Genomic DNA, 24,875 nt, shown 5'->3' with positions numbered 1-24,875 from the left:
GGCGCCAGGCGACGCCTCAAGAAGTTCGCCACCACCATTACCGAGGTCAGCCCGGAGTCGCGCAGGAATCTGATGCGCTCGAACACTGGCTCCAACCTCACGTCCTCCGGTGGCGGCACCTCCCACGTCAACTTTCGGGGCTCCACCGCCACTTCCGGTAGAGCGAGACGATCATGGGGGTCGACGTCGATGAAGGACCAATCCCACCACCACTCCTCCCATTTGCTGCGCAGCACCTGGGGGATGTACTGCTCCCCCAAGCCGTCTCGCAGCCGAAGATTGCAGCACCCCGCGACGTTCGCCGTGGAGTACCCCCCCTCTTCCCAGCCGGCCGCAGGACGAAGAAATGTCGGAGAAGTGTCACCGAAGGCGCCACCCCCCACGGACATCTCGCAGAGGTGCGCGAACACCACCAGCACCACGACGGAGTTGGGGATCAAGTGCACCAGTTGGATGCCGTAGGTGTCGAGGACTTGGAGGAAGAACGTTGAAAACGGCGGAACCAGTCCCGCTGCCACGAAAGACGTGAACAAGACAATGTGCCCGGGAACGGTCGTCGCCGGCGGGAAGTTCGCCGACGTCACCACCGCGGCTCCCTGCTGGCCCTCGGGGACCAGCAGCTTCCTGATCTTATCAGCCGCCTCTTCATTCTTCAGGCGAGACTCCGGCAGCACGCTGTCCGGAGTACTGTCATGACGGCCTCCTCCGGCTCTCGGCATCTCGACGGGAGGGGAGGTTGTCTGGCGGTGGAGAGGAAGGAGGAGAAGCGCTCTGATCGCCTAAAGGAGTTCTAAGGGCTCCAGAGCACGAAGGAAACGAGAGCAAGATCGCAAGATAGCGATCCCCTCCCCCTTTTATATCTCAGAGGATTCAAACGTTTCCTGCCAACGGTGCACTCGGCGGGACGGTTTCCTCGGTCAACGCAACTGCCAGGCGAATCTCCTGCTGGTCGTGTGGCGTCAGCAGCTGCCAGGCGTATTTTCCTCGATCTACACGGCAGCCGCGCGTGCCGCCCGTGACGTTGTCATGCCCTTCGGGAGTTGTGTGGACACGCATCCGCTTGTCTCCCTGCTGGGCCGTACCCTAGGCCCGGGTCTAAAGGGCCACCTCTTGAAAGCCTGCCATGTGGCGTGCACGCCAGCCTCGGCCTCGTCCGCGACGAAGGGCCCATCCGCAGTCTCCGTGCCATCACCTGCCAATGGGCCCGGGGGCTACTGTCGGTGTATCAGGAACCGGGGGTCCCTGAGTCCCGAGGCCAGGCCAGCCGTCCGTCACGTGTCACCATCCCGCGAGGTCCCTCCTGCGGGATGAGGAAAATCTAAGTTCCGGGAGAAGGTGCTCGGGGCCACAGTCTCTGGTCCCCGAGCACCCCAGTTCCCCGATGACCCGCAGAGTCCAAGTACCGGGAAGAAAGTGCTCGGGGAGGTGCCCGCTCATCCCCGAGCACCCTAGTCCCCCGACGATCAGAAGAGCTAAGTTCCGGGAGAGAGTGCTCGGGGACCGCGCGCAGCAGTCCCCGAGCGCACGGTTCCCCGAGGGCCAGCGTGGGAATGCTCGGGAGCGAGTGCTCGGGGCTGCGCGTGGCAGCCCTCGGGCTCCCGGTTCCCCGAAGGGTCTGTGCAAAAGTGCTCGGGAGAGAGTGCTCGTGGCAGCGGAACAAGACAGGGCGGGCACGCCGGGCGGACAAAGATAGGCATTCCCGGGAGAGAATGCTCGGGGAGGTGAACGGTACCCCCGAGCACTCGGTTCCCCGATGACCCAGAGAGGCCCCCAAGGGGCCCACAGATGAGGTGTCCGCCCGTCAGATGTCCAAGGTCGCATTAAATGAGCGCGCGTGGCCTGACATATCCAACTGCTCCCGCCGCGGCGTCAGTTCCTGCCATGCTTTGGCAGAGGGGCGTGGGGCTATTAATTGCATGGGTCCCGTCCCGTATTATCCGGTGTATCTCGGGATAACGTTGCCAGTATCAAGGCGTTCCGCCTGCCGCCCTGCCGTGGCAGAGGAACAAGACAGGGTGGGCACGCCGGGTGGCTCTGGGGCTGCCCGGTGGGCCATCTCAACAACGCCCGTTGCCAGGGCGTCCACAGTGACAAGTGACCAGACGCGCCGGTCACTTCGCCCAGAGGAAATGATGATGCCTTTCTCAGTCATGACGTCTTGGAACTTGTGCCCCTTCCTTCCCGTTTGGGGTATATCGCGGCCGGCGAGTGCATAAAAGGGTCGGCACACAGGGAGAAAGAGAAGGAGACGAACAAGCCCAAGCGTTCGACCGTGCCGCAACCAACGAAGAAGGAAAGAACAAGCCCAAGCAGTCGACCGTGCCGCAACCAACGAAGAAGAGACCGTAAGCATCGAGCACAGAAGCACCAAGAACAAAAAACCGTAGTCCCTGCCCAAGAGCAAGGGGCTTCAAGCTTTCAGTTAGACACAATATTCTTGTAACCAGCTACATCCTCGGGGGACCTCCCTCAGGACAGTTATTTCATCCATACAGGAGTAGGGTATTACGCCCCCGTGCGGCCCGAACCTGTCTAAACTCCGGTGCATTTACTTCTCTTTGCACTAGGTCGATCATCACCCACCATCGGCCGTTGCATTCACTTCCACTTCCATTTATTTCTCCGACGAACTTATTCAGGATCATCCCCCGGCCGAATCTCTAAAAAGGGGTCTCTCGAGATCTCTGCGACAAGAGTTCATCTTCCGACAAATATTGTATGATGCGAAAAGACGTCGGGTCAAACACTGAGCTTCTCATATGTAAAATCCGACGAAGACGGAAGGTTGAAGACAACACGTGAACCCTTGGTCGTCATCCAACACACCGGACCAAAACATCAATCAGAAAAATCCTTAATTTCAAGCACTGAAATTTAGGGAGTCCCCTCTTTTTTTTTTTCCTTCCATTGTCGTCAACGGTAGCATTAGGTCTACTTAGCCACGCTCCTTGCCTCCATGGTTCATTCAAGAGCCTATATATTATATTTCTTCAATTCCCAGTGAAAAGCATGTGGTGGTACACTACTATTGTGTACGTATTAATGAAGTAGTCCTCCGTTCCGTACCATCAAAGACTAATCTATCCAACTGATCGATGACAACGTGGCTCAATATATCTCTGGAAGCAGCACCTTCGTAGCAAGCTGCAGTATGCACGACGACGACTTGCTGCAGTATGCATGCGAAGACTGGGTAGGTGGATCGAGACAAATTTGAGCAGCCAGCTAGCCCCAACTGATCGAGATGATTTTTCCAGCCTAGTTCCACGTGAATCGCGTGCGTAACGGCAGGTGGTGTGGCGTGTGGCCTTGCACAACTCATCTCTATCAATAAAGTAGATTTCTTAGGTATCCAAGTTTGCAGTAATATAATCGCACAAGCAGGGCCGGTCCTGCGACTGCACTACTTACTACACGTCTACCTAGTGACCGAGCAAGCTAGCTAGTTGCTTGCCATGACGAGAGCACTGGCCTTAGTGGCCATGTTGGCCACGGCCTTCGCCGTGGCTGCGCGCGCCGAGCAGTGCGGCTCGCAGGCCGGCGGGGCGCTCTGCCCCAACTGCCTCTGCTGCAGCAAATTCGGCTGGTGCGGCTCCACCTCCGACTACTGCGGCAACGGCTGCCAGAGCCAGTGCAGCGGCTGCGGCGGCGGCGGCGGCGGCGTGGCGTCCATCGTGTCAAGCTCCCTGTTCGACCAGATGCTGCTGCACCGCAACGACGGGGCGTGCCCGGCCAGGGGGTTCTACACGTACGACGCCTTCATCGCCGCCGCGGGCTCCTTCGACGGCTTCGGCACCACGGGCGACGCGGACACCCAGAAGCGCGAGATCGCGGCCTTCCTGGCGCAGACGTCGCACGAGACGACGGGCGGGTGGGCGACGGCGCCCGATGGCCCCTACTCGTGGGGCTACTGCTTCAAGCAGGAGAACGGCGCCACCTCCGACTACTGCCAGGCGAGCAGCCAGTACCCCTGCGCCGCCGGCAAGAAGTACTACGGCCGCGGACCCATCCAGATCTCCTGGAACTACAACTACGGCCCGGCGGGGCAGGCGATCGGCGTGGACCTGCTCAACAACCCGGACCTGGTGGCCACGGACCCTGTGATCTCCTTCAAGACGGCCATCTGGTTCTGGATGACGGCTCAGTCGCCCAAGCCGTCGTGCCACGCCGTCATCACGGGCCAGTGGAGCCCCTCGGGCGCCGACCAGGCAGCGGGGAGGGTGCCAGGGTACGGCGTCATCACCAACATCATCAACGGCGGCATCGAGTGCGGCCACGGCGCCGACAACCGCGTCGCCGACCGGATCGGGTTCTACAAGCGCTACTGCGACATCCTCGGGGTCAGCTACGGCGCCAACCTGGACTGCTACAACCAGAGGCCCTTCAGCTCATCAATTACAGTTAGTTCACTGTAATAAGAGCTCTCTACCCAGCTATTACAGAGACAGATAAGCTCGGGTCATCAAATACACTAATAATGGATCTGCTGGTCCGACAGAAACTTACGAAATAAAAGACTCGTGCAGAAATAATGCATTATGTTATGGGATATATACAATAAAAAAGATGCTTATTAATTAAGATATCCTGTCACGTTTTTGGGCATATTTGGAACACAGGGATTTCATGGAAATTTTGTAGCAAACAGCTCAAGTCCCGTGGGAATTGAGAACAATTTCCGCGTCCCAAGTGGGCCTCACAAATGCCAAAAATACAATGGATTACTGATGTGGATATATACGATCCAACTAATGGACGATGCATCATATGATACTCTATTTCTGTGACTCCCTAGTATATTGGGTGACATGCGTTTACTCGTCTTCTGAAAGATAATATGATAAGTTGATTAGTAAAATTTCAACGTTGATGATCTAAAGGCTTCAAACAGAACAGATCGAGAATCCTCACGACCATTACACCACTACTCTGTGGTTATCGACCGTGCCAAGACGCGATTGACCTCACTAAGAAGGTTTTTTCTACAAGTGAATCGAGAACATAAGTAAGAACAGGTAGATGCAATCTGAATATTGCTAATTACGAATGAAGTACTCAAGTTGGGGTTTCACAAACCGAACAAGCGGCGAAACTATATAAAACAGAATAATCTAAACATAATCTGAGCCTAAACTACGACAACAACTGTGTAAATATAGGGGATACGTGAGGAGATCAACCTAGCATTGTGCAACTATGGAAAGATGTGTACACAACTTGGACTTCGATCCTGACACGATAACAAGACCAACTAGGTCTAAAACGGTGACATACCACCTTATTTTCGTTGACTCTGATTAAACTATAAGAAATATTTGGTCGATCTCATATCCACTGGAAAGGGCTCGTCGTAAGATTTCCAGAATATCCAAGATTGTCTAAAACGGACTTCGTATGAGAGAGTTATGCCTGTTTTACTAGAATGTTATCCTGCGACACGACCATGACTAGAGCTCAGCCTTGAGTCCGAGTAGATTTGACCTTTGAGGGGTGATATCCGGATAAGGTTGTGGTGCTTCTCCCATATTTCTAAGCAATAAAATATCATAAGAATTTAGTAGAAATCCATCCAAAGAAGCATAAACAACCAAAAACAAGTTTACTTAGTGGTCTATTTGGTATGCACGTGCTCTTGTAATTGGATCTTGGATGATTTGAGAATTATTAGCGGTATTAATCATATCCGAATGAGTCATCAACTCATCATTTAGGCCTAATAGCTGCTATGTGGATATATAGTAGGCATGTACCAAAAATATCTTTGTAGAACAAAATGTTCCAATCAAATCCGTGCAATATACTGGGTACAATATGTGGTTTGAATAAATTACTATTATTAATTAAGAAAGCAATACATGGTTTGAAGTAAGGATGACAATTTTCTCCAAGGGGCAAGGATCCATCCCGAACAGGGCAGGGACGGGGCGAGTTTTTTTCCCTATAGGGCTCACAAGGCAAGGCCCCGAGTCTAAGTCAGGATGGGGGCGGGGGCGGAGTTCTCCCCGTTTGGCCCCCATAGGGCCCAAAGTCCAGGGGCGAGCGGGCGCTAGCAGTAGGTGCACGCGGCAGCAGGCAATAGCCTGCCTCTAGCGCACGAGCACTTGGCCTCTAGGGCGCATGCACTTCTCACTAGGGCGCGCTCGCCAGGGCGCACGGCTTCCAGAGCATGGGCGTTGTTCAACTGGACGTGGCTCACCAGGGCGCATGGCCTCAAGGGCACGAGCGTGAAAGTGCCTAGAGGGGGGGGGGGTGAATAGGCTTTTCTGAAAATTAAAACTAAAAACAGCGGATTAAACTCTCGGATACTCCGGATTAAACAGCGGATTAAACTCTCGGATACTCTCGGATTAAACACTTGGATCTCTCGGATACTCTAGGGATGATTGGAGAGGCTTTGAATGCTCTTAAAGTGCTCAAGAGGTCTCAAGGAAACCAGCCACAGCAAGCTCAAAATGCTATGGAGAGAGGGGGCATTTATAGCCCTCTCTAACAGACTAGCCGTTACTGTTTTTGTCAGAGCTTACCGGAGTATCCGGTGTACACCGGAGTCTCCGGTCCTATTTCCAAAAACGGCGTCAGAACGGTCACGAACGTGTCAGAACTAGCCGTTACAGTTCTGTTTAATTACCGGAGTCTCCGGTGAACACCGGAGTCTCCGGTCCTGACAGATTTTCCAAAACAGACTAAGTCCGGAGACTAGCCGGATCCTCCGGCATCTCCAGGTACCGGAGTATTCGGTGAACACCGGAGACTCCGGTCTTTACTACTTTTTATCAAAAAGATTAAAAGCTAACCGAGAGCCTCTGCCGGAGTCTACCTCGGAGACTCCGACTGCACACAAAACATTTTACCGGAGTATCCGGTGAACACCGGAGACTCCGGTCTTTTTCTTGAAAAGATTAAACCGTAACCGAGACTCTCTGCCGGAGGCTAGCTCGGAGACTCCGGCTGAACGCTGAGTACCGGAGTATCCAGTGAACACCGGAGACTCCGGACTCTGAAGATTTTTCAGAAAGAGTTTCGTGTCCGTGAGTGAATGTGTCTCTCAATTGGGTGATTCTAAAGGATCTCTTGAGCATTGAGACACTAATCAAGCAAATGAATTCATCCATCTAAGAAAAAATCTATCCTAGACTCAATTTCAAAAGTAAAAAGAATTTAAGCCCTATCTTGTATCCTTCGTTGATTCTTCAATTGTTTCGACGGGCGTCAAACGTCATTTACCTTCACAACTAATGCTCATACCTGTTCAATACTCACAAAGCATGTTAGTTCTTTAATCATTTTGTCATCAATAAGCCAAAACCCACTTAGGGGGCCTAGATGCACTTTCAATCTCCCCCTTTTTGGTGATTGATGACAACCCGATCAAAGGATACACAAGGATATATGAAAAAGGTTTTGAATTCTAGAAGATATGGTAAGCTCCCCCTAAATGTGTGCATTGTTTTAAGCGAAGTTAACCAACAATGCATTTATTTAGGAATTTGAATCCACAAGAGCTCCCCCTATATCCTAGAATCCGTGGGATGCAAAAGTTTATGATAAGACATAGAGCACACAAAACTAATGAAAGTACAACAATCATCATACTAACATAAAAGATCTTATGAATTTAAATAACACAAGGTTCATCACAAACAAAAATCCAATTGTCCAACGGCGAAAGAGATTAAAGGAGACCAAAACTAAGGAAACTAAGAGAAAGGATAACTATCTCTCCCCCTTTGGCATCAAGCACCAAAAAAAGAGAGCCTACTCGCTGCTACCATCTTCCTCATCATCTTCTTCCTCGTCTTCACTTCCTTCGTTGCCGTCAGAGGAATCGTCTTGAGCTTGTTGTTGAGAACTCTCGGCTGCTGCTTGAGCTTCATCATACCATGCCCAAGGGTTCTCAACCTCAAAAGGTGCACTCTCCGCTTCATCTGACTCAATAGGAGAGCAAGGAGGTTGGAGATTCATGGATGTGTACATTTGTTTCTGACGATTCTCCATTTTCTTTAAGCGAGCACCTTGATCCTTGATTTGAGTGGCATTGTGGGTGCAAATCTTGAAAATTGCTTTGAGAGCACTCTTGATGAAAGAAGACCCTCGAGGAGGAGCGCGTCTCGAGGCAAACGGTCTTGAGCTGGAGGAGCACGAGGAGGTGATGGAGATGGGGAGGGAGCTCGAATGTTCAAAGGCCTCATTCTGTATGGTTTATGCTTAATCTCCTTTACAAAAGTCTTCTTGGATATCCTTTCAATGATAAACATGAGATAAGGGGCATATCCACAACTTTTTATGGGCGACTTGGATGTAAAAACAATTTCCTCCCAAAGAAAGTGAGCCACGCTGAAAGGAGCATGATCATTTGACATGGCTGCAAGGAGATTTCTGGAGATACTTTGAACTGTTGTTGCATCTCCACTCTTGGGTGCCAAGGTGAGCCGGAATAGGGAGTTCAAACATCGATAGAAATGCCTCATCCCTGTGAGTTTTCCGAACTCAACTCGTCCATGATTTAGATACATGAACCCAATTTCTTCCAATGTCAGTTGATTCTCATTGTGAATTTGATCCTTGTAAGTATCTCTGGCATCTAGATGGAAGTAGTGAGCGAAGCCTCTGAAACTGATCCTGTATTTGACTCCCTCTGTCATCCAGTGCATAATGGGATTTTCACATCCCTCAAACCACACTGTGGCATAGAATTGTGCGATAACCTCCTCGCACCAATCATACCTGAAAGCCATAATATTTTTTACCCTTTTGCTCTCACAAGCTGCAATCACTTCAGTGAACACCGGGTCGTTCTTCCTGGCCATATAATCCCAATCAATCCATTGCATGGGAGTAATAGGCTTCTTCTTGGCCAAAATTACTGTCTCATAGAAGTCTGCCTGAAAGTCATTCCAGAAACGATAATCGGCAACATTCTTCTCAAAATCATATGGGTTGTTCAACCTTTCACTAACAACCCTTGATACATTCTTCATGTAGTTTACTGTCCTTTTTGGAGCATCAACAACAGAAGCAATTCTCCGGGGTCTGTGAAGCTTTAAGGGTCCAATGACTTCATCAGCTTGTTCTTCTTCATTATCCTCGGATTCAGATGAGTTATCTTGTGCAACACCTTTGCCTCTTTCTTCAGTAGAGGGCATTCTTCCTCGACCTCTTCCTGCAGTTACTTTGGCTGGCCCCTTTCCCCTTGCAGACTCTCGGCCTCGCATAGCTTGAGATTTGGTTCGGCAGATGGTCACAAGGTCCCTGTCACAACTTCCAGCAACTCCGCCTTCCTCAATGTGAATACCACCACTTGCGGCTATTTTGCGGACTCTTTCACCGCTAGCATGGCCGCTTCCACTATCTTCTGATTGGGCAGGAGCACTTGATTCTTGAGCACGGGGGTCACTTCTTTGTTTCTTCTTCCTCTCGAAAGTGCGACCCTTCTCAAAATGGTCTCCAGCCATTGCAAGAACACCTAGAAGAAATGGAATGAACAAAGAATTTTGAGGAAAAAAGGATCGGACAGGAAAAGCTGAAATTTCAGGCTGATACCGGAGTATCCGGTGTACTCCGGTCGGCCCCGACAGAAAACCTAACCATCTAGGGTTTGCAAGATATGGCCAACTAGAGATGAAACAAGTTTGGGAATGGGTTCTAGAGGGTACTAGGAACTATTCTACCAAAGAAAAATAACTCTAGACGAGAGCATTGAGAGATCGGGAAGATTGTTGAAAACGGTACCTTTGAGCCCAAATCCTCCAGGGATTTTTGAGAATAGGGATCTCCGGAGATTCCGACCTTTAATCCAAGAGAGAAACGTAGCAAGACTTGAAGATTCTTGGGTTCCTCTCAAAATCGCCGGAGAGAAGGTTGTTTGGAGAGAGGACAAGAGAATAGATGGGAAAAGATAATTGTTCGGGCTGGGGGAATATATAGAATTCTGGAGACACCGGAAACTCCGGTGTAGACCGGAGAGTCCGGTCCTGACACTTTTACCGGATACTCCGATGGAGACCGGAGACTCCGGTCCTGACACTTGTACCGGAGACTCCGGTGAATACCGGACTATTCGGTAACTAGAAACAGAATGGAATACAGCTGAGGCTGTGAACAGTGTCAGGTCCGGATACTCCGGTGAACACCGGACATTCCGGGACCTGGAACTGTCACAGCAAGATTTAGAGCTGAAGAATTGGGAAAAAGATTTTCTGGAAGGAAGATGTTGGACAAGAGGATTAATTTGTCAAATGTGATCAGCCAATCAAGTATCATTACATAACTATGATCACAAGTTACAAATTATGATCGAGAGATCAAAAAATCCAAATAATTTTGAGAAAAACACTCAAAATGCAGTTTTCGCAAACTCTTATCTAGAAAAGCTATAAATCTACAACAATCAAGTGTATGCAACAGTTCAAGCCACATTCCGAGAATCTAGGATATTTAATTCACTTCTCAACTCGCAAAACATTTGCTCATCTAGTGGTTTAGTGAGGATATCGGCTAATTGTTTTTCGGTTCTCACATGGCGAATGTCAATATCCCCTTTTGTTGCATGATCTCTCAAGAAATGGTGTCTAATATCTATGTGCTTGGTTCTTGAGTGTTGTACGGGATTGTTGGCTATTTTGATGGCACTCTCATTATCACATAAAAGTAGAATTTTGGGAGTTTTGTGGCCATAGTCTCTTAGAGTTTGCTTCATCCATAGGAGTTGAGCACAACATGCTCCCGCGGCAACATATTCAGCTTCGGCAGTGGATAGAGCTACGGAGTTTTGTTTCTTGGATGACCATGACACTAAGGACCTACCCAAGAATTAGCAAGTTTCCGAAGTGCTTTTTCTATCCACCTTACAACCGGCATAATCGGAGTCCGAATAGCCGATAAGGTCGAAGGATGACCCTTTTGGATACCAAAGCCCAAGGTATGGAGTATGAACTAAATATCGAAGAATCCTCTTAACAGCCATTAAATGGCACTCTTTGGGAGCGGCTTGAAATCTTGCACACATGCACACACTAAGCATGATATCGGGCCTAGATGCACATAAGTAAAGCAAAGATCCAATCATGGAACGATATACCTTTTGATCCACACTTTTGCCTTCTCCATTGAGATCAAGATGTCCATTAGCTTGCATGGGCGTTTTGATTGGTTTGGCATTCTCCATGTCAAATTTCTTGAGCATATCTTTGATGTACTTGGTTTGACAAATGAAGGTTCCTTCCTTGAGTTGCTTGATTTGAAATCCGAGAAAGAACTTCAATTCTCCCATCATGGACATCTCAAACCTCCTTGTCATGATCCTACTAAAATCTTCACAAAATTGTTGATTAGTAGAACCAAATATAATGTCATCGATATATATTTAGCAAACAAATAAATCATTATCAACATTCTTAGTAAAGAGAGTAGAGTCGGCTTTGCCTATTTCAAAGCCCTTTTTGACAAGAAAATCCCTAAGGCATTCATACCATGCTCTAGGAGCTTGTTTTAGCCCATAGAGCGCCTTATGGAGTTTAAAAACATGCTCGGGATGTTTGGGATCTTCAAAGCCGGGCGGTTGCTCCACATACACCAATTCAGAGATTGGTCCATTTAGAAATGCGCTCTTCACGTCCATTTGATATAACTTGAAATCATGGTGAGTAGCATAGGCTAATAAAATACGAATTGACTCTAGCCTAGCTACGGGAGCATATGTCTCACCAAAATCCAAACCTTCGATTTGAGTGAATCCTTGAGCAACTAAACGAGCTTTGTTCCTTGTTACTATCCCATTTTCATCTTATTTGTTGCGGAAGACCCATTTTGTCCCAATCACATTTTGTTTTGGCCTTTCCACCAAAGACCAAACTTCATTTCTTTTAAAGTTGTTCAATTCTTCTTGCATAGCCATTATCCAATCCGGATCATCAAGCGCTTCTTCTACCTTCAAAGGTTCCAAAGAGGAAACAAAAGAGTAAAATTCACAAAAATTTGTAATTCTTGAACGAGTAGTTACCCCCTTTTGTATATCACCAAGGATGTTATCCACGGGGTGATCTCTTTGGATACTTTGATGAACACGTGGATGTGGCACTTGTGATTGATGTTGGATGTCTTCCACTTCATTATTCAAGAAATTGTTCGGATCTTCATGGTCTTGATGTTCATCTTGTGATCTCTTGTCGTCTTGATCTTGGGTTGACGTTGATGGTTCAACTTGCATTGATGAAGATGGTTGATCCCTATCGATTTGAGCTTCTTGAGTCTTTTCTTGTTCTAAGGGTTTGATTTCGCCAATTGCCATCTTCTTGATTGCTTCGCTTGGTATTTCTTCATCACCTAAAACATTTGTATCCACTTGCTCCACTTGGGAGCCATTAGATTCATCAAATGTTACGTCTCTCGCAATTTCAACACATCCGGTGGTTTTGTTGAAAATGCGGTAGGCGTAGGCATTTGAACCATAACCAAGCATAAACCCTTCATCTACCTTTGGAGCAAATTTAGAACTTCTAGATTTCTTGTTTAAAATAAAGCATTTGCTACCAAAGACTTTAAAATAGGAAACATTTGGCTTGTTACCGGTTAGAAGCTCATATGAAGTTTTGTTCAACAACTTGTGTAAATATAACCGGTTGATGGCATGGCATACGGTGTTGATTGCTTCCGTCCAAAATTGATCCGATACTTTGTATTCATCAAGCATTGTTCTTGCGGATTCAATTAGAGTCATATTCTTTCTTTCGACCACTCCATTTTGTTGAGGGGAGTATGGAGCCGAGAACTCATGCTTGATTCCTTCTTCATCAAGAAACTCTTCAACTTGTATGTTCTTGAATTCGCTTCCATTGTCGCTTCTAACTCTCTTGATCTTTACTTCGAATTCATTTTGTGCTCTTCTCACAAACTTCTTGAGAATGGCTTGAGTTTCGCTTTTATCATGCAAGAAGAATACCCAAGTGAAACGTGAAAAATCATCAACAGTAACTAAACCATATTTGTTACCTCTGATACTTATATAAGTGATTGGCCCAAATAAGTCCATGTGAAGAAGTTCCAATGGTCTTGAAGTGGTCATCACATTCTTCAAGGGATGAGATGCTCCAACTTGCTTTCCCGCTTGGCATGCACTACAAACTCTATTTTTCTCAAAAGTCACATTCGTTAGTCCTAGAATATGTTCGCCCTTTTGAAGTTTGGACAAATTTCTCATGCCAACATGAGCAAGTCGGCGATGCCAAAGCCAACCCATGCTAGACTTAGCCATCAAGCAAGTTTTAGGCATCACTCCATCCGTTGAAAAATCAACAAGATAGAGTTTACCCTTCAACTTGCCGGTGAAGACTATAGAGGCGTCCTCCCTTCTAGAGACGACCACACTCTCATTTGTAAAAAGACAATTATAACCAATTTCACATAATTGAGATACGGATAATAAGTTGTAATTGAGTGATTTTACTAACAAGACATTTGAAATGAAAGTATCATTTGAGATGACAATTTTACCTAGTCCCATTACCTCTCCTTTTCCATTATCACCAAAGATGATGTTTTCATGAGGTCCTCCATTTTCTTCAAAGGAGGAGAACATACTCTTTTCTCCGGTCATATAATTGGTACATCCGCTATCAATGACCCAACTTGATCCACCGGAGGAGTATGCCTACAAAACAAAGTTATGCCTTTATTTTTGGTACCCAAATTTGTTTGGGTCCTTTAGCGTTAGTCACAAGCACTTTTGGCACCCACACATTCCCTTTTACAATTCTATCTCTTGTGCGGGGACCAACATAGAGAGCAACAACTTTACCACAGTGGTCTCTCTTTAGCATGTATGAAGCATAAAAGGAACATTGGGGGGCATGAGCCTTCGGTTGCCTTGTTTGAGTAGGGTGATCAACTTGTTTGCCTCCTTTGACAAACTTGAGGCATTCCACTCCATTCAATACCACACGATCATTTGGCTTGCTTGTATATTGGTCAAAACCAAGACCTCTCTTTTGCTTATTGTCTTTGGCTTGAATAGTCTTGTAAAGTGCATCCTTTGACTTATAAGTTTTGATGCACCCATATTTGACCAAAGCATTTAGCCTCTCATTTTCCTTTTGTAATGCTTGCAAGGATTCAATATTAGTTGTACAAGTATTTATTTCAAGGTTAGAACAACGAGAACATCCATTGCTAGTAGATGCATTAGATAGTAAATTTGCTTCACTAGAGTTAGAAGAGCCTTTCTTAAGAATATCAATTTGTGTTTCAAGAGTTCTATAATTTTCATCTAAACAAGATAATTTCTCTTGAAGCAAGAAATTGTTACTCTTAAGATCGGCAATTGAGGAATTGGCTAAATCACAATCTTTAGACAATTTCTCAACTTTTTCTTTCTCTTTAGCAAAGAGCTCCTCGAGTTCAAGGTTTCTCTCCTTTTCAAGGATGAGCAAGTCTTCTTGTCTCTCAAGGGTCTCTTCATGACTATCTATTGTATCCATTAGCTCCTTTATTTTAGCCATGGCATTTTTATTCAAACCTTTGAACAAATTATCACAATCACTATCATACTCACTATCACTATCTAGGAGCTTGGATTGAGATTTTACCTTGCGGTTCTTGGCCATGAAGCATTTTGGGGAATCTCCATCATCATCATCATCATCATCATCATCACTCATTAAGAGTAATTTTCTTGGTGTAAGCTCATGAATAGCAATGGTGACGACTCCTTCATCATCGGAGTCCGAGTCGGAGTTGGAATCCCACTCTTCTCCAATATGTGCTTAACCCGGATATTTCTTCTTGTATATCTTGTTCTTGTCTTTCTTGTATTACTTGATTTTATTGTCTTCTTTGTCCTTTCCCTTCTTCTTGTTTGGACAATCGGCTATAAAGTGATCAATTTCGCCACATTCATAGCATGCCCTTCTTGATGTTCTCTTCTTGGGCATGTCTCTCTTGTACTTTGAATAGTCTCCTTTTCTCATGAATTTCTTGAACCTTTTCACAAAGAACGCCATTTCTTCATCTTCGGAGCTTTCATCATCACTTGTGTTTGATTCTTGGACTTGCTTGCTTTTGCTTGCCTTGAGTGCAATTTCTTTATGCCTTGAGGTTGAGCTTTGTTTAGCATGAATCTTCACTTCATTAGCTTCTTCTTCCATGAGCTCATGAGCAAGAATCCTTCCAAGCACATCACTTGGTGTGAGCCTCTTGTAATCTCTTCTCTCACGGAGGAGCGTCACCAAAGTGGGATTTCTAGGAGCAAATGCTCTAAGTAGTCTCTTCACCACTTTGTGATCATCAATGTCCTCGCTTCCAAGCCCTCTTAGCTTGTTCACAAGCACCATCATCCGATCATACATTGCTTGAGGAGTTTAATGATCCTCCATCACAAATTTTCCTAGCTTTCCCTCAAGCAATTCTATTTTGGATTCTCTCACACTTGTAGTCCCTTCATGAGCAACTTGAAGTGTGTCCCAAATTTGCTTAGCTTCCTCAAGTCCATCTACTTTGTTGAATTCCTCCGGACTCAAGGCACTAAGCAACACACTTGTAGCTTGAGCATTGCGATGCATATTTTGTTCTTCACTTGAGGTGAGCTCTTGGTCTTCCTCCGGCAGCTCAAAACCTGTGCAAACAATCTTCCAAATACTTGGATGAAGAGAAATTAAGTGCATTTTCATTTTGTGCCTCCAAGCGGCATAATGTGTACCATCGAAGAATGGTGCACGTCCGGAATGCACGGAAATGTAATTGCTAGAAGAATTCAAACGATCATAATTGAAAGGAATCTCACTTCCCTTTCCTTTACCATTACCATCATCACTTCTTGATGGATCATCTTTCGGATCCCTCGGACTTCCGGATGTCGACATAATGATTCCCTCCAAGCGGTGAAGCCTTGTAGGAGGTTAGGCTCTGATACCAATTGAAAGTGCCTAGAGGGGGGGTGAATAGGTTTTTTCTGAAAATTAAAACTAAAAACAGCGGATTAAACTCTCAGATACTCCGGTGAAGTCCGGATACTCCGGTATGGTCCGGAGTATCCGGTCTAGTCCGGAGTCTCCGGCCTGACAGGAAATTTCAGAATAAATTTGAACTAAAGGCCACAGCTAGATTCTAAGAGTTGCACTAGGTCAAATAGATATTACTAAGCTAGAATAACAATTAAAACTAGCAAGATTGATACTATAGCAATTTAAATGACAAATTACCAAATGCACACGATCAAGTAAGTTTCACAAGTAAGAACACGAGAATATATCCCGGAGTTCGGCCACCTCACAAAGAAGTGCCTACGTCTCCGTTGAGGAGCTCACAAAGAGCCGGGTCTTCTCCAACCCTATCCTCTTCTAGCGACCACAAAGATCAAGCTAGAAATTCTTACTCAATATGAAGATGCTTACAAACTTCCCGAGGCACACCACAAGTTTTGGTTGCTCTTCAGGCGACTCCTTTCCTTCTAGAAACCCAAAGCTTCAAAGGAGATAATCGCAGTGAATGCTCGATGAAGAAATCAATGCTCAAGTGGCTTGAACCCTCTCCAAACACACACTCTCAAATTTATGCAAATTTGGCTCTAGGGATGATTGGAGAGGCTTTGAATGCTCTTAAAGTGCTCAAGAGGTCTCAAGGAAACCAGCCACAGTAAGCTCAAAATGCTATGGAGAGAGGGGGCATTTATAGCCCTCTCTCACAGACTAGCCGTTACTGTTTTTGTCAGAGCTTACTGGAGTATCCGGTGAACACCGGAGTCTCCGGTCCTGACAGATTTTCCAAAACAGACTAAGTCTGGAGACTAGCCGGATCCTCCGGCATCTCCAGGTACCGGAGTATCCGGTGAACTCCGGAGACTCCGGTCTTTACTACTTTTTATCAAAAAGATTAAAAGCTAACCGAGAGCCTCTGCCGGAGTCTACCTTGGAGACTCCGACTGCACACAAAATATTTTACCGGAGTATCCGGTGAACACCGGAGACTCCGGTCTTTTTCTTGAAAAGATTAAACCGTAACTGAGACTCTCTGCCGGAGGCTAGCTCGGAGACTCCGGCTGAACGCTGAGTACCGGAGTATCCGGTGAACACCGGAGACTCCGGACTCTGAAGATTTTTCAGAAAGAGTTTCGTGTCCGTGAGTGAATGTGTCTCTCAATTGGGTGATTCTAAAGGATCTCTTGAGCATTGAGACACTAATCAAGCAAATGAATTCATCCATCTAAGAAAAAATATATCCTAGACTCAATTTCAAAAGTAAAAAGAATTTAAGCCCTATCTTGTATCCTTCGTTGATTCTTCAATTGTTTCGACGGGCGTCAAACGTCATATACCTTCACAACTAATGCTCATACCTGTTCAATACTCACAAAGCATGTTAGTTCTTTAATCGTTTTGTCATCAATAAGCCAAAACCCACTTAGGGGGCCTAGATGCACTTTCAGAGCGTCACTCGCCAGAGCAACCAGCATGGCAGCACATAGCTTGCCTCCGGCCTCCACCATAGCAGCATGCAGCCCATCTCCGGCCTCTAACACCGTAGCATCTCCACCAAAGCACAACTATAGCTCACAGCGCCTCCCCTATGAGGCCCTGACAGAGATCGAGGATCTGATGGGGATAAGAACGAGGACGATTTTGACCCTGAACTGTGTTTCAGAGACCGGAATGAGGCTCCACATTGGGACGAGGTGGGAACGGGGCACTCTCTAGCCCCGTCCCACCTCATTGTCATCCCTAGTTCGAAGAAAGCAATGAGTGGCTTGGTCGGTGGCAATTAAGAGGCAACTAAGCTAGTGGAATCGGCATGATATATAGCAACATGCATGGAATAATCCCAGAAGTGGAGACAATTACGTTGGACTTGGCAGGCGTACGCTAGCTCATCAGCCGTGAGGAGAATATGCATGCACATAACATTTAAATACAGTACAGGAAAGCTAGCAGCTACCACAAATACTGATCTCCATCATTATGTTGTCTTTTTTGTCAACCTGGAAACCAGCAAACGTCTCTAGCAGCTGCCGTATGACCACTGCTATAGTGATGCAGCTATCTCATATTTGTCGATTATCTATCATCTCTATTACTGTTTACAAGGATGTGTTGGACTAAAAAGAAAGAGAGTAATAGGAAGTAAGAAATAAGATAATTGTCGGAGATAAAAAAAAATTAGAGATGTTATAATAATGTTATGGATGCTGTATGATACAAAAAGATGTCGGGTCAAACACTGAGCTTCTCATATGTAAAATCCGACAAGCAGCACCTATGATACCTTAGTCGTGGCGTTACGTCGTAGGACCTTCGTTATCACCCACGCTCAGGAGAGATCCGACGGCTTGTCATTTGTCATCGAGATCAAGAACATATAGCAATGTGTGTTAAAAAAAAGAGAGAGCGGGACTACAGGAGCTAGGCAAAAGACGAAAGGTATTGTAAACTATATCCAATCGATTGGTTGATGATTTCAATTGGCTATGACCCACTCATATTTAAAGGGTAGCATGTCTTAGCCGTATAAGATCAGGACTCATAAATCGAATAAAACTTACAGATATGATTTTGCTATGCTTTCTGATCTCTAAACTTTCTATAACTAATATATCTTTCCTATTCAACCATGTAATTTCCCATATATCTACCCGAGTATCTTTTATTGTAGTTCAGCCTTCTTCGACTCAATTATGTTCTTGATCCGAACATTTGTCTGTGTCGCCTAGTCCCTAGTCGGGGGTACTGTTCACTGGTCAGAGATATTATTCACTGGTTGGAGGTATTGTTCATGGTCGGAGGTACCGTTCATGATCAGGGGTGTTGTTTATAGTCACGGGTACTGACTACTGGTCAAAAGTACTGTTTATGGTCGTAGATACTGATTACTGGTCAGATGTACTATTCATGATCACATGTACTGACCTTATTCCACTGCAATGGCCGCTATAAGAACCAAACCTTGTCATCAACATATACCCCCTATTTTTTTGTAAATTGATGAAACCACTCGCTGCCACCTTTTCAGAGCAATGTGACCGGACACTGCCAACTACTCAGAGTCCAATGACCACTAGCTGTAGGAAGGCATCCAATGCATGCACTATCTCTAAATTACATATCTACACTTTATGTAAACCATCGGTCCCTGCTTATAAAATAGTAGACCGAGACAACGAGAAGGTCATAACATCGCAGCTTTCCAAAACACTACTAGCATCTGATACCTAATACCACACCATGGCTAGCTCTTCAGGTAGACATTTCTCGTGGACATCCAAATTCTCAATGATAGCTATACAGACTATAAAGGAGACACATGCAAAAGGTGATGATGTGTTCAAGGAGGAGAACCTGAACAAAATATTGTCGAAATGGTAGACTATGACCTGTTATCTCTCTTTCACCACAGAGGAATGGCAACAAACGGTAAGCTCTGTGACTTCTATGGACCTAAAGAAACACTTGTTAGAGTGACGTTAGCGATATATCGGGGTGTGTCAACTAGCCAACATAGCAAAGTGTTTTAACAAACAAGTGCGCACCATATTTATACACCCTCAGTAGTACGAGGAGCACATTAAGGTACATTCATTGTTATTACATGTCCTTGTGATTTGTTAGGTTGCACTTCTAAGACACATTTATATTTTCATGTGCTCTTTTTTATACTAGGTATTCCCTTATGATGAAGATTTACAGAACAAACCCATCGAGAGCTTTTTAGGGTTGCATCTGCTCTTCAGCGACGACTACCTACCCGAACATAACTGGAGACATAGTGGTGGTCATTCGAGACCTCTATGCCATTGCGAAAGAGGTGGTGGTTCGAGCCATCGTGAAAGAGGTGGTCGTTCGACAACCACCATAGAAGTGCTTCTACCACTTTCACCACAACCGAATGAGTTGGTTCCAACGATGATGACTGTATGCTTAACTCAGAGAACTCCACGATGTTGCGAATTATCTGATCACATGGCAGATTACTAGGATCCTAATTTTGATTATTTTCCGTATACGATGACTGGCACCACATAGAACAAAATCCCCAAAATATGATTACCATTGGATGGACCGAGAGATAAGGCACAGGTAACTTTAAGGTCCATTCCGGCTGTAATATTTATGCTACTAATTATTATACTTGTTGAATTCAAGGTATTTTTCTCATTTTAATCTATTACCTAAGGCATGTATATATATTAGATGTAGCCCATATGTCATTAGTAATATTTAAATTTCATATAGACATCTCATATACGAATTCTATGTTCATTCAATGTGGTTCTATTTTTACTTAAATATTTTTTAGAATTTTTATTATTTTTTTATCTTAAATAAATTCTAGAATTTTTGTGATTTTTATAAAAATAAATTAGGCTAATCGTCCCCTCAGAGAGCAGAGTACCTAACCACACTCTCATAGGACGGTAAGGGTGACACAGACCTAAGCGTCCCATAAGATGACGGTAAGAGTTACTCGTACTAACGTGATATGTTTACGGCTCTCTAAAAGAATTGCAGTATTTTATGGGAGCAATAGACACATATTCTCATAATCTTTCTGCAAAGAATATATTTTTATAAATATTTATATTAAAAAATATAAAAATAAAGAAAAATTCTCACCCTGCTGCCCTAGCCCAGGCCGGCCCTGGGAGGGTGGCCGCTAAAATGGAGGTTCGAGTGTACGACCGCTAGAATGTTACAGCTTAGCACCGCTCTACTTGTCCGTCAGCGGGTGGCGGTATGACACGCCAAACAGCCACCGACCGCGACGGCATGCTGCGTCGTTTGTCGTGCACTGGCGTTACGTCACTCGCAATGCTCATGAAGCTTAGAGCCTGCCTCGTCTTTCTTCCTCCTAAAAAAAAAGTGGTCTGCCTATCTATATCACCCTAGGCCGCCTTCGCAACGGTGGGCCTCCATCTATTTCCCGCCAAGCTGGGCCTCTGCATGGGCCATCCCGATTTGAAAACAATCTCCCAACTATGCAAAAAAAAAAACCTGATTTCCCTCCAGCTCAGACCTCTACTTCTCCGCAACCCATTCAGCCGCAGACGCGTGTGGCGGCGGCATTGCTACGACGAACGGGAGACGTCGGCAATGGTTGGGAAAGGCTCGATGGGTCCTAATGAATCAGGCTGTGCTTCCATGCATGCGATGCGTAGTTAGATGTGCCGCTCGAAAGGAATGGACTTGATTTGGGGATTCTGTGGGCTTGGGTGTGAGGATGATAGAGTTGGAACGGATTGGATTATGATTGGGCGTATAGCTTCCATGTAAAGCTTCCTGATTGGATTATGATTGGGTGGAAGCACAGCAATCTGGAAGAGAGATGAGGTAAGGGACTACCTAAACCGCTCAGATCGAGATGCAGCAGTATCGCTGCCCACCGGCCGGATCCGGTGGCGCTCTGGCCCTCCTCCTCTCAGGCTTCTCTCTCGTCTTCACATCGAATACTCGGATCCACCGTCGTCCCCGTGAAGATCGTGACACGCCCACGCCCACGCCCGATCCACCTCACACCCGTGCCGCCCTTCCGCTTCGATTCGAAGCCGGCCGAGCGTCTTGCCGTCTTCCCGCCACGCCAACACCGCTGCCGAGCGAGCTATCTCCCTCCGAGCCGACCGTCCCCGCACGCGCATGCCGCACAGCATGGCTCTACGATGAAGTGTGCGGCGGGATGCGCCAGTGGCCGCCTGCTCGGCCTGAGAAGAAAGGGGAAGCAGGAAGAAAGGAAAAGGAGAGGAAGATGATGACAGGTGGGACCGTGCCAGCGTGCATGGGTGATGTGGCGGAATCAGGTCGGGAGGAAAGATAGCTGGTATCGTTAATGGGGAGAGGTGCTGTAACTGGTATTGTATTTGAGCGAGTAAAATCAGATTTTACTCTAGTTGAGGGCAGAGATTCAAATTTCAATTTTATGAATTTTGGAGGGGAATAATGATACGTAGGACTCCTAAAGTAGATGACAAAAAATAATCGAGATCTTTTCGTCGAGGAAAAAAATTGTAAAATTGTAAAAAAAATAATCGAGCAGGGAGATCAAGCTCTGGTCCATGCTCGTGGCCACCGAATCTGACTCGAGCAGCTACCATGTCCATGCATGCTGGTCAGGTTTACCTGATATCACAATCAGGGGCGGAACTAGTTCTGAGCTAAGCCCCAGGCTGATCTATTCAAATTTAAGTCAAATCGTAAAAAAATACTGTTTTACAGTAAATAAAGAGTGATTTGGGTTTATGGTCCGGGCTGAAGCCCAGCCAACCATGGCCTGGGTCTGCCCCTGATCGCAACCCATTTGTTGCATGCACGTTTTCGTATCATACTCCCGTATATATGGATCTAACAAGCTACGTACATGCGTCAATTATACATCTTACTCTCTGTAATTCGATCCTAGCTAGTTGTGTTGATCGATACACATGTATATGCTCTAAATTAGGCAATCAAAAGTTGAGGACGCTGGCGTAGTATGGCGACCAGCTCTCCATCCAGGGGCTCCTCAGCTGCGTCAGGAACGGGTCCTGCATCCACTCAGCCAGCTGCTGCGGCTGCCTCGCCACCTCCAGCTGCGGCAGGTTCAGCGTCGCCGGCCTCACCGCCGCCGCGACCTCGCCTACCTCTTTCTTCATGCTTGCCACGGCCATCGTGATCTCTCCCTGGTGGACTGCTGCTGCCTCGTGGTCTGAGGACGAGATGGAGTCGGCGGGCGAGCCGGTGTTGTGGGAGGCGGACGGCGTGGCTGTGGCGCGCGCGAGCTCCTCCATGGCCACCCGCTGCTCCAGCTCCTTGAGCGACACCGCCTTCCGGTATATCTTGCACAGCACCACGTCCTCCTGCATTATTAATTAATTACATCATCAGATAAATCTTTAATCTCTCCATCAGGATGTATAATATTTATGCACTGCACTTATGGACGACTCAATTAAAAATGTTGCTTTCGTGCTAGACCTGACAAATATATATCTCCCTCTACTTTTCAAAGCACGCGCGATGCTACGACGACGACCACCAAGCAAGTCTTCCTGTTCCCTATCAAAAACTAACTCGGAGCTAGCACAAACTCGCGTGGTAAATACTAAGTCAAAGTCAAGCTTTTCACTCAAGTCTCTTCCTGTTCCCTATCAAAAACTAACTCGGAGCTAGCTGAAAATCGCGTGGTAAATAAGTCGAAGTCAAGCTTTTCACACACTTCCATCCACATATACTACAGTAGTATAAATATCTGTATATACACTACTTGTTAACTGGAGTACTATCTTTTATTTATGATCTATGTTAATTACTTTTCCACATTATGCACAAATATATGTTACAACGATATCATCTATTTTAAACTGGAGGCAGTGCAAAGATTAATGAGCTGAGTGTACGTACCTTGGGCAAGTAACTGGACGAGTCACCGCCGGCGGCATTGGTGTCGGGGAGGCGGTACTCGTTCATGACCCAGTCGGTCTTGGTGCCGCGGGGCGCGCGGCCCTCGTAGTAGACGAGCGTCTTCTTGAGCCCGATGAGCCGCTTCGGGTCGGCGGCGCGCCGCACCGCGCGGTCCGACCCGGTGGCCTTCCAGAACCCGCGCTCCGTAGTCCGGCTCGGCCGCCCGCCGCCGCACCCGCCGGCCTGCTTCCGGTCGCGCGTCACGAAGAAGTACCACTCCCTCTCCCCGATCCTCGCCAGCCCTGCAGTACGTGCATTTCCACCATGATTAGTTCATCAAGCACATGCATGAAGGCATGCGGCATGGGCTTGCATGCCATGACTAACATGTACGTGCCTGGTAGCTCCCATGGGTCGTGGCGGTAGAGATGAACGGTGGGGATGATGTCGAACTTGAGCTTCTTGCCGTCGACCACTTGCTTGAGGTAGAACTCCAGCAGCTCCTCCTCCGTCGGGTGGAAACGGAACCCCGGCAGCTCCAGCTCCGCCGCGCCGCCGACTCCGGATGCTCCACCTCGACGCTCCATCGATCTATACTATACCCTAACTGATGGTTCAGTAGATATCAGTGCAGTGTCTTCGTTGTAACTTCTTGCTGTTGTTTAATTGTTCGATAGATGAGTTGGGAGGAGGGAAGTGGTTTCCCTTTGTATATATAGGCCGGCGTAGTTGTGGAGGGGGGGGGGGGGGGAGAGAGAGAGAGAGAGAGAGAGAGAGAGAGATGGTGACTTGGTGAGCGAGAGGAAAGTGTGTGCCGATGTGCTATGGTCTCTTTCCAGGTCTCCTCCCGAGCGTCGTAGCTGACTTTTACTGGCCTAATAGCAGTGTCGTGTATGTGGAATGACTTGGAATTCTTAATTACCTTTTTGTAATGATCTTCTAGTTGTTAATTCTATTAACAGGCATTTCTGTTATTGGAATTATTAATTACCATTTTGTAATGATCTTGGAGCAGTCCTAACTTATATATATATATATATATATATATATATATATATATATATATATATATATATATATATATATATATATATATATATATATATATATATATATACACACACATACGACGAGACTATTCTGCGTCTATGCGCAGCTACCATTCGTGTTGTGCACATCCTGCAACCGTCAGTTACAATCTGAAAAATTGCTAGTTACAACTTGTTACATAAATCAGTTACAACTCGACCTTCAACATGCACCAAACAACATAGCCAGCCAACCAGCTTGTACCATGTCACCCATCATCCACCCGCCAGAGCGTTACATGTGGAGAATTTTTTGTTGATTCGAATCGTTAAAATACAATATCTCTAGAACCACATATACGATTATCGATCCGTTTGATGTATGTTGTTGAAAAAAATATGCTTAACAAAATAAGATTCATCAAGACTATATTTTGATGATGTTTTAGAATTATAAAGAAGTTACATCCATATAGTTACAACATGGTGAACATCGTAT

General features: G+C 46.2%; 2 protein-coding genes across 2 annotated transcripts; one reads left to right on the top strand and one right to left on the bottom strand.

Moving 5' to 3' along the window:
- Positions 1 to 3,355: 3,355 nt before the first annotated feature.
- On the top strand, positions 3,356 to 4,581 carry LOC133931217 (chitinase 1-like). The gene has a single exon (XM_062378057.1). It carries the CDS (start codon positions 3,456 to 3,458, stop codon positions 4,413 to 4,415), a length of 960 nt encoding a protein of 319 aa, XP_062234041.1. The 5' UTR covers positions 3,356 to 3,455; the 3' UTR covers positions 4,416 to 4,581.
- Positions 4,582 to 22,094: 17,513 nt separating this feature from the next.
- On the bottom strand, positions 22,095 to 24,045 carry LOC133883216 (NAC domain-containing protein 22-like). Its single transcript, XM_062322454.1, has 3 exons — positions 23,746 to 24,045; positions 23,349 to 23,650; positions 22,095 to 22,804 (listed from the first exon to the last, which is right to left on the bottom strand). Exons 1-3 carry the CDS (start codon positions 23,933 to 23,935, stop codon positions 22,415 to 22,417), a joined length of 882 nt encoding a protein of 293 aa, XP_062178438.1. The 5' UTR covers positions 23,936 to 24,045; the 3' UTR covers positions 22,095 to 22,414.
- Between the last annotated feature and the right edge of the window lie 830 nt (positions 24,046 to 24,875).

The sequence above is a fragment of the Phragmites australis genome, chromosome 10 (genome assembly GCF_958298935.1).
Source record: "Phragmites australis chromosome 10, lpPhrAust1.1, whole genome shotgun sequence".
In the NCBI taxonomy this organism is placed as follows: domain Eukaryota; kingdom Viridiplantae; phylum Streptophyta; class Magnoliopsida; order Poales; family Poaceae; genus Phragmites; species Phragmites australis.
The sequence above is the reverse complement of the archived record's forward strand: the minus strand, read 5'-3'. Positions and strand labels throughout refer to the sequence as shown.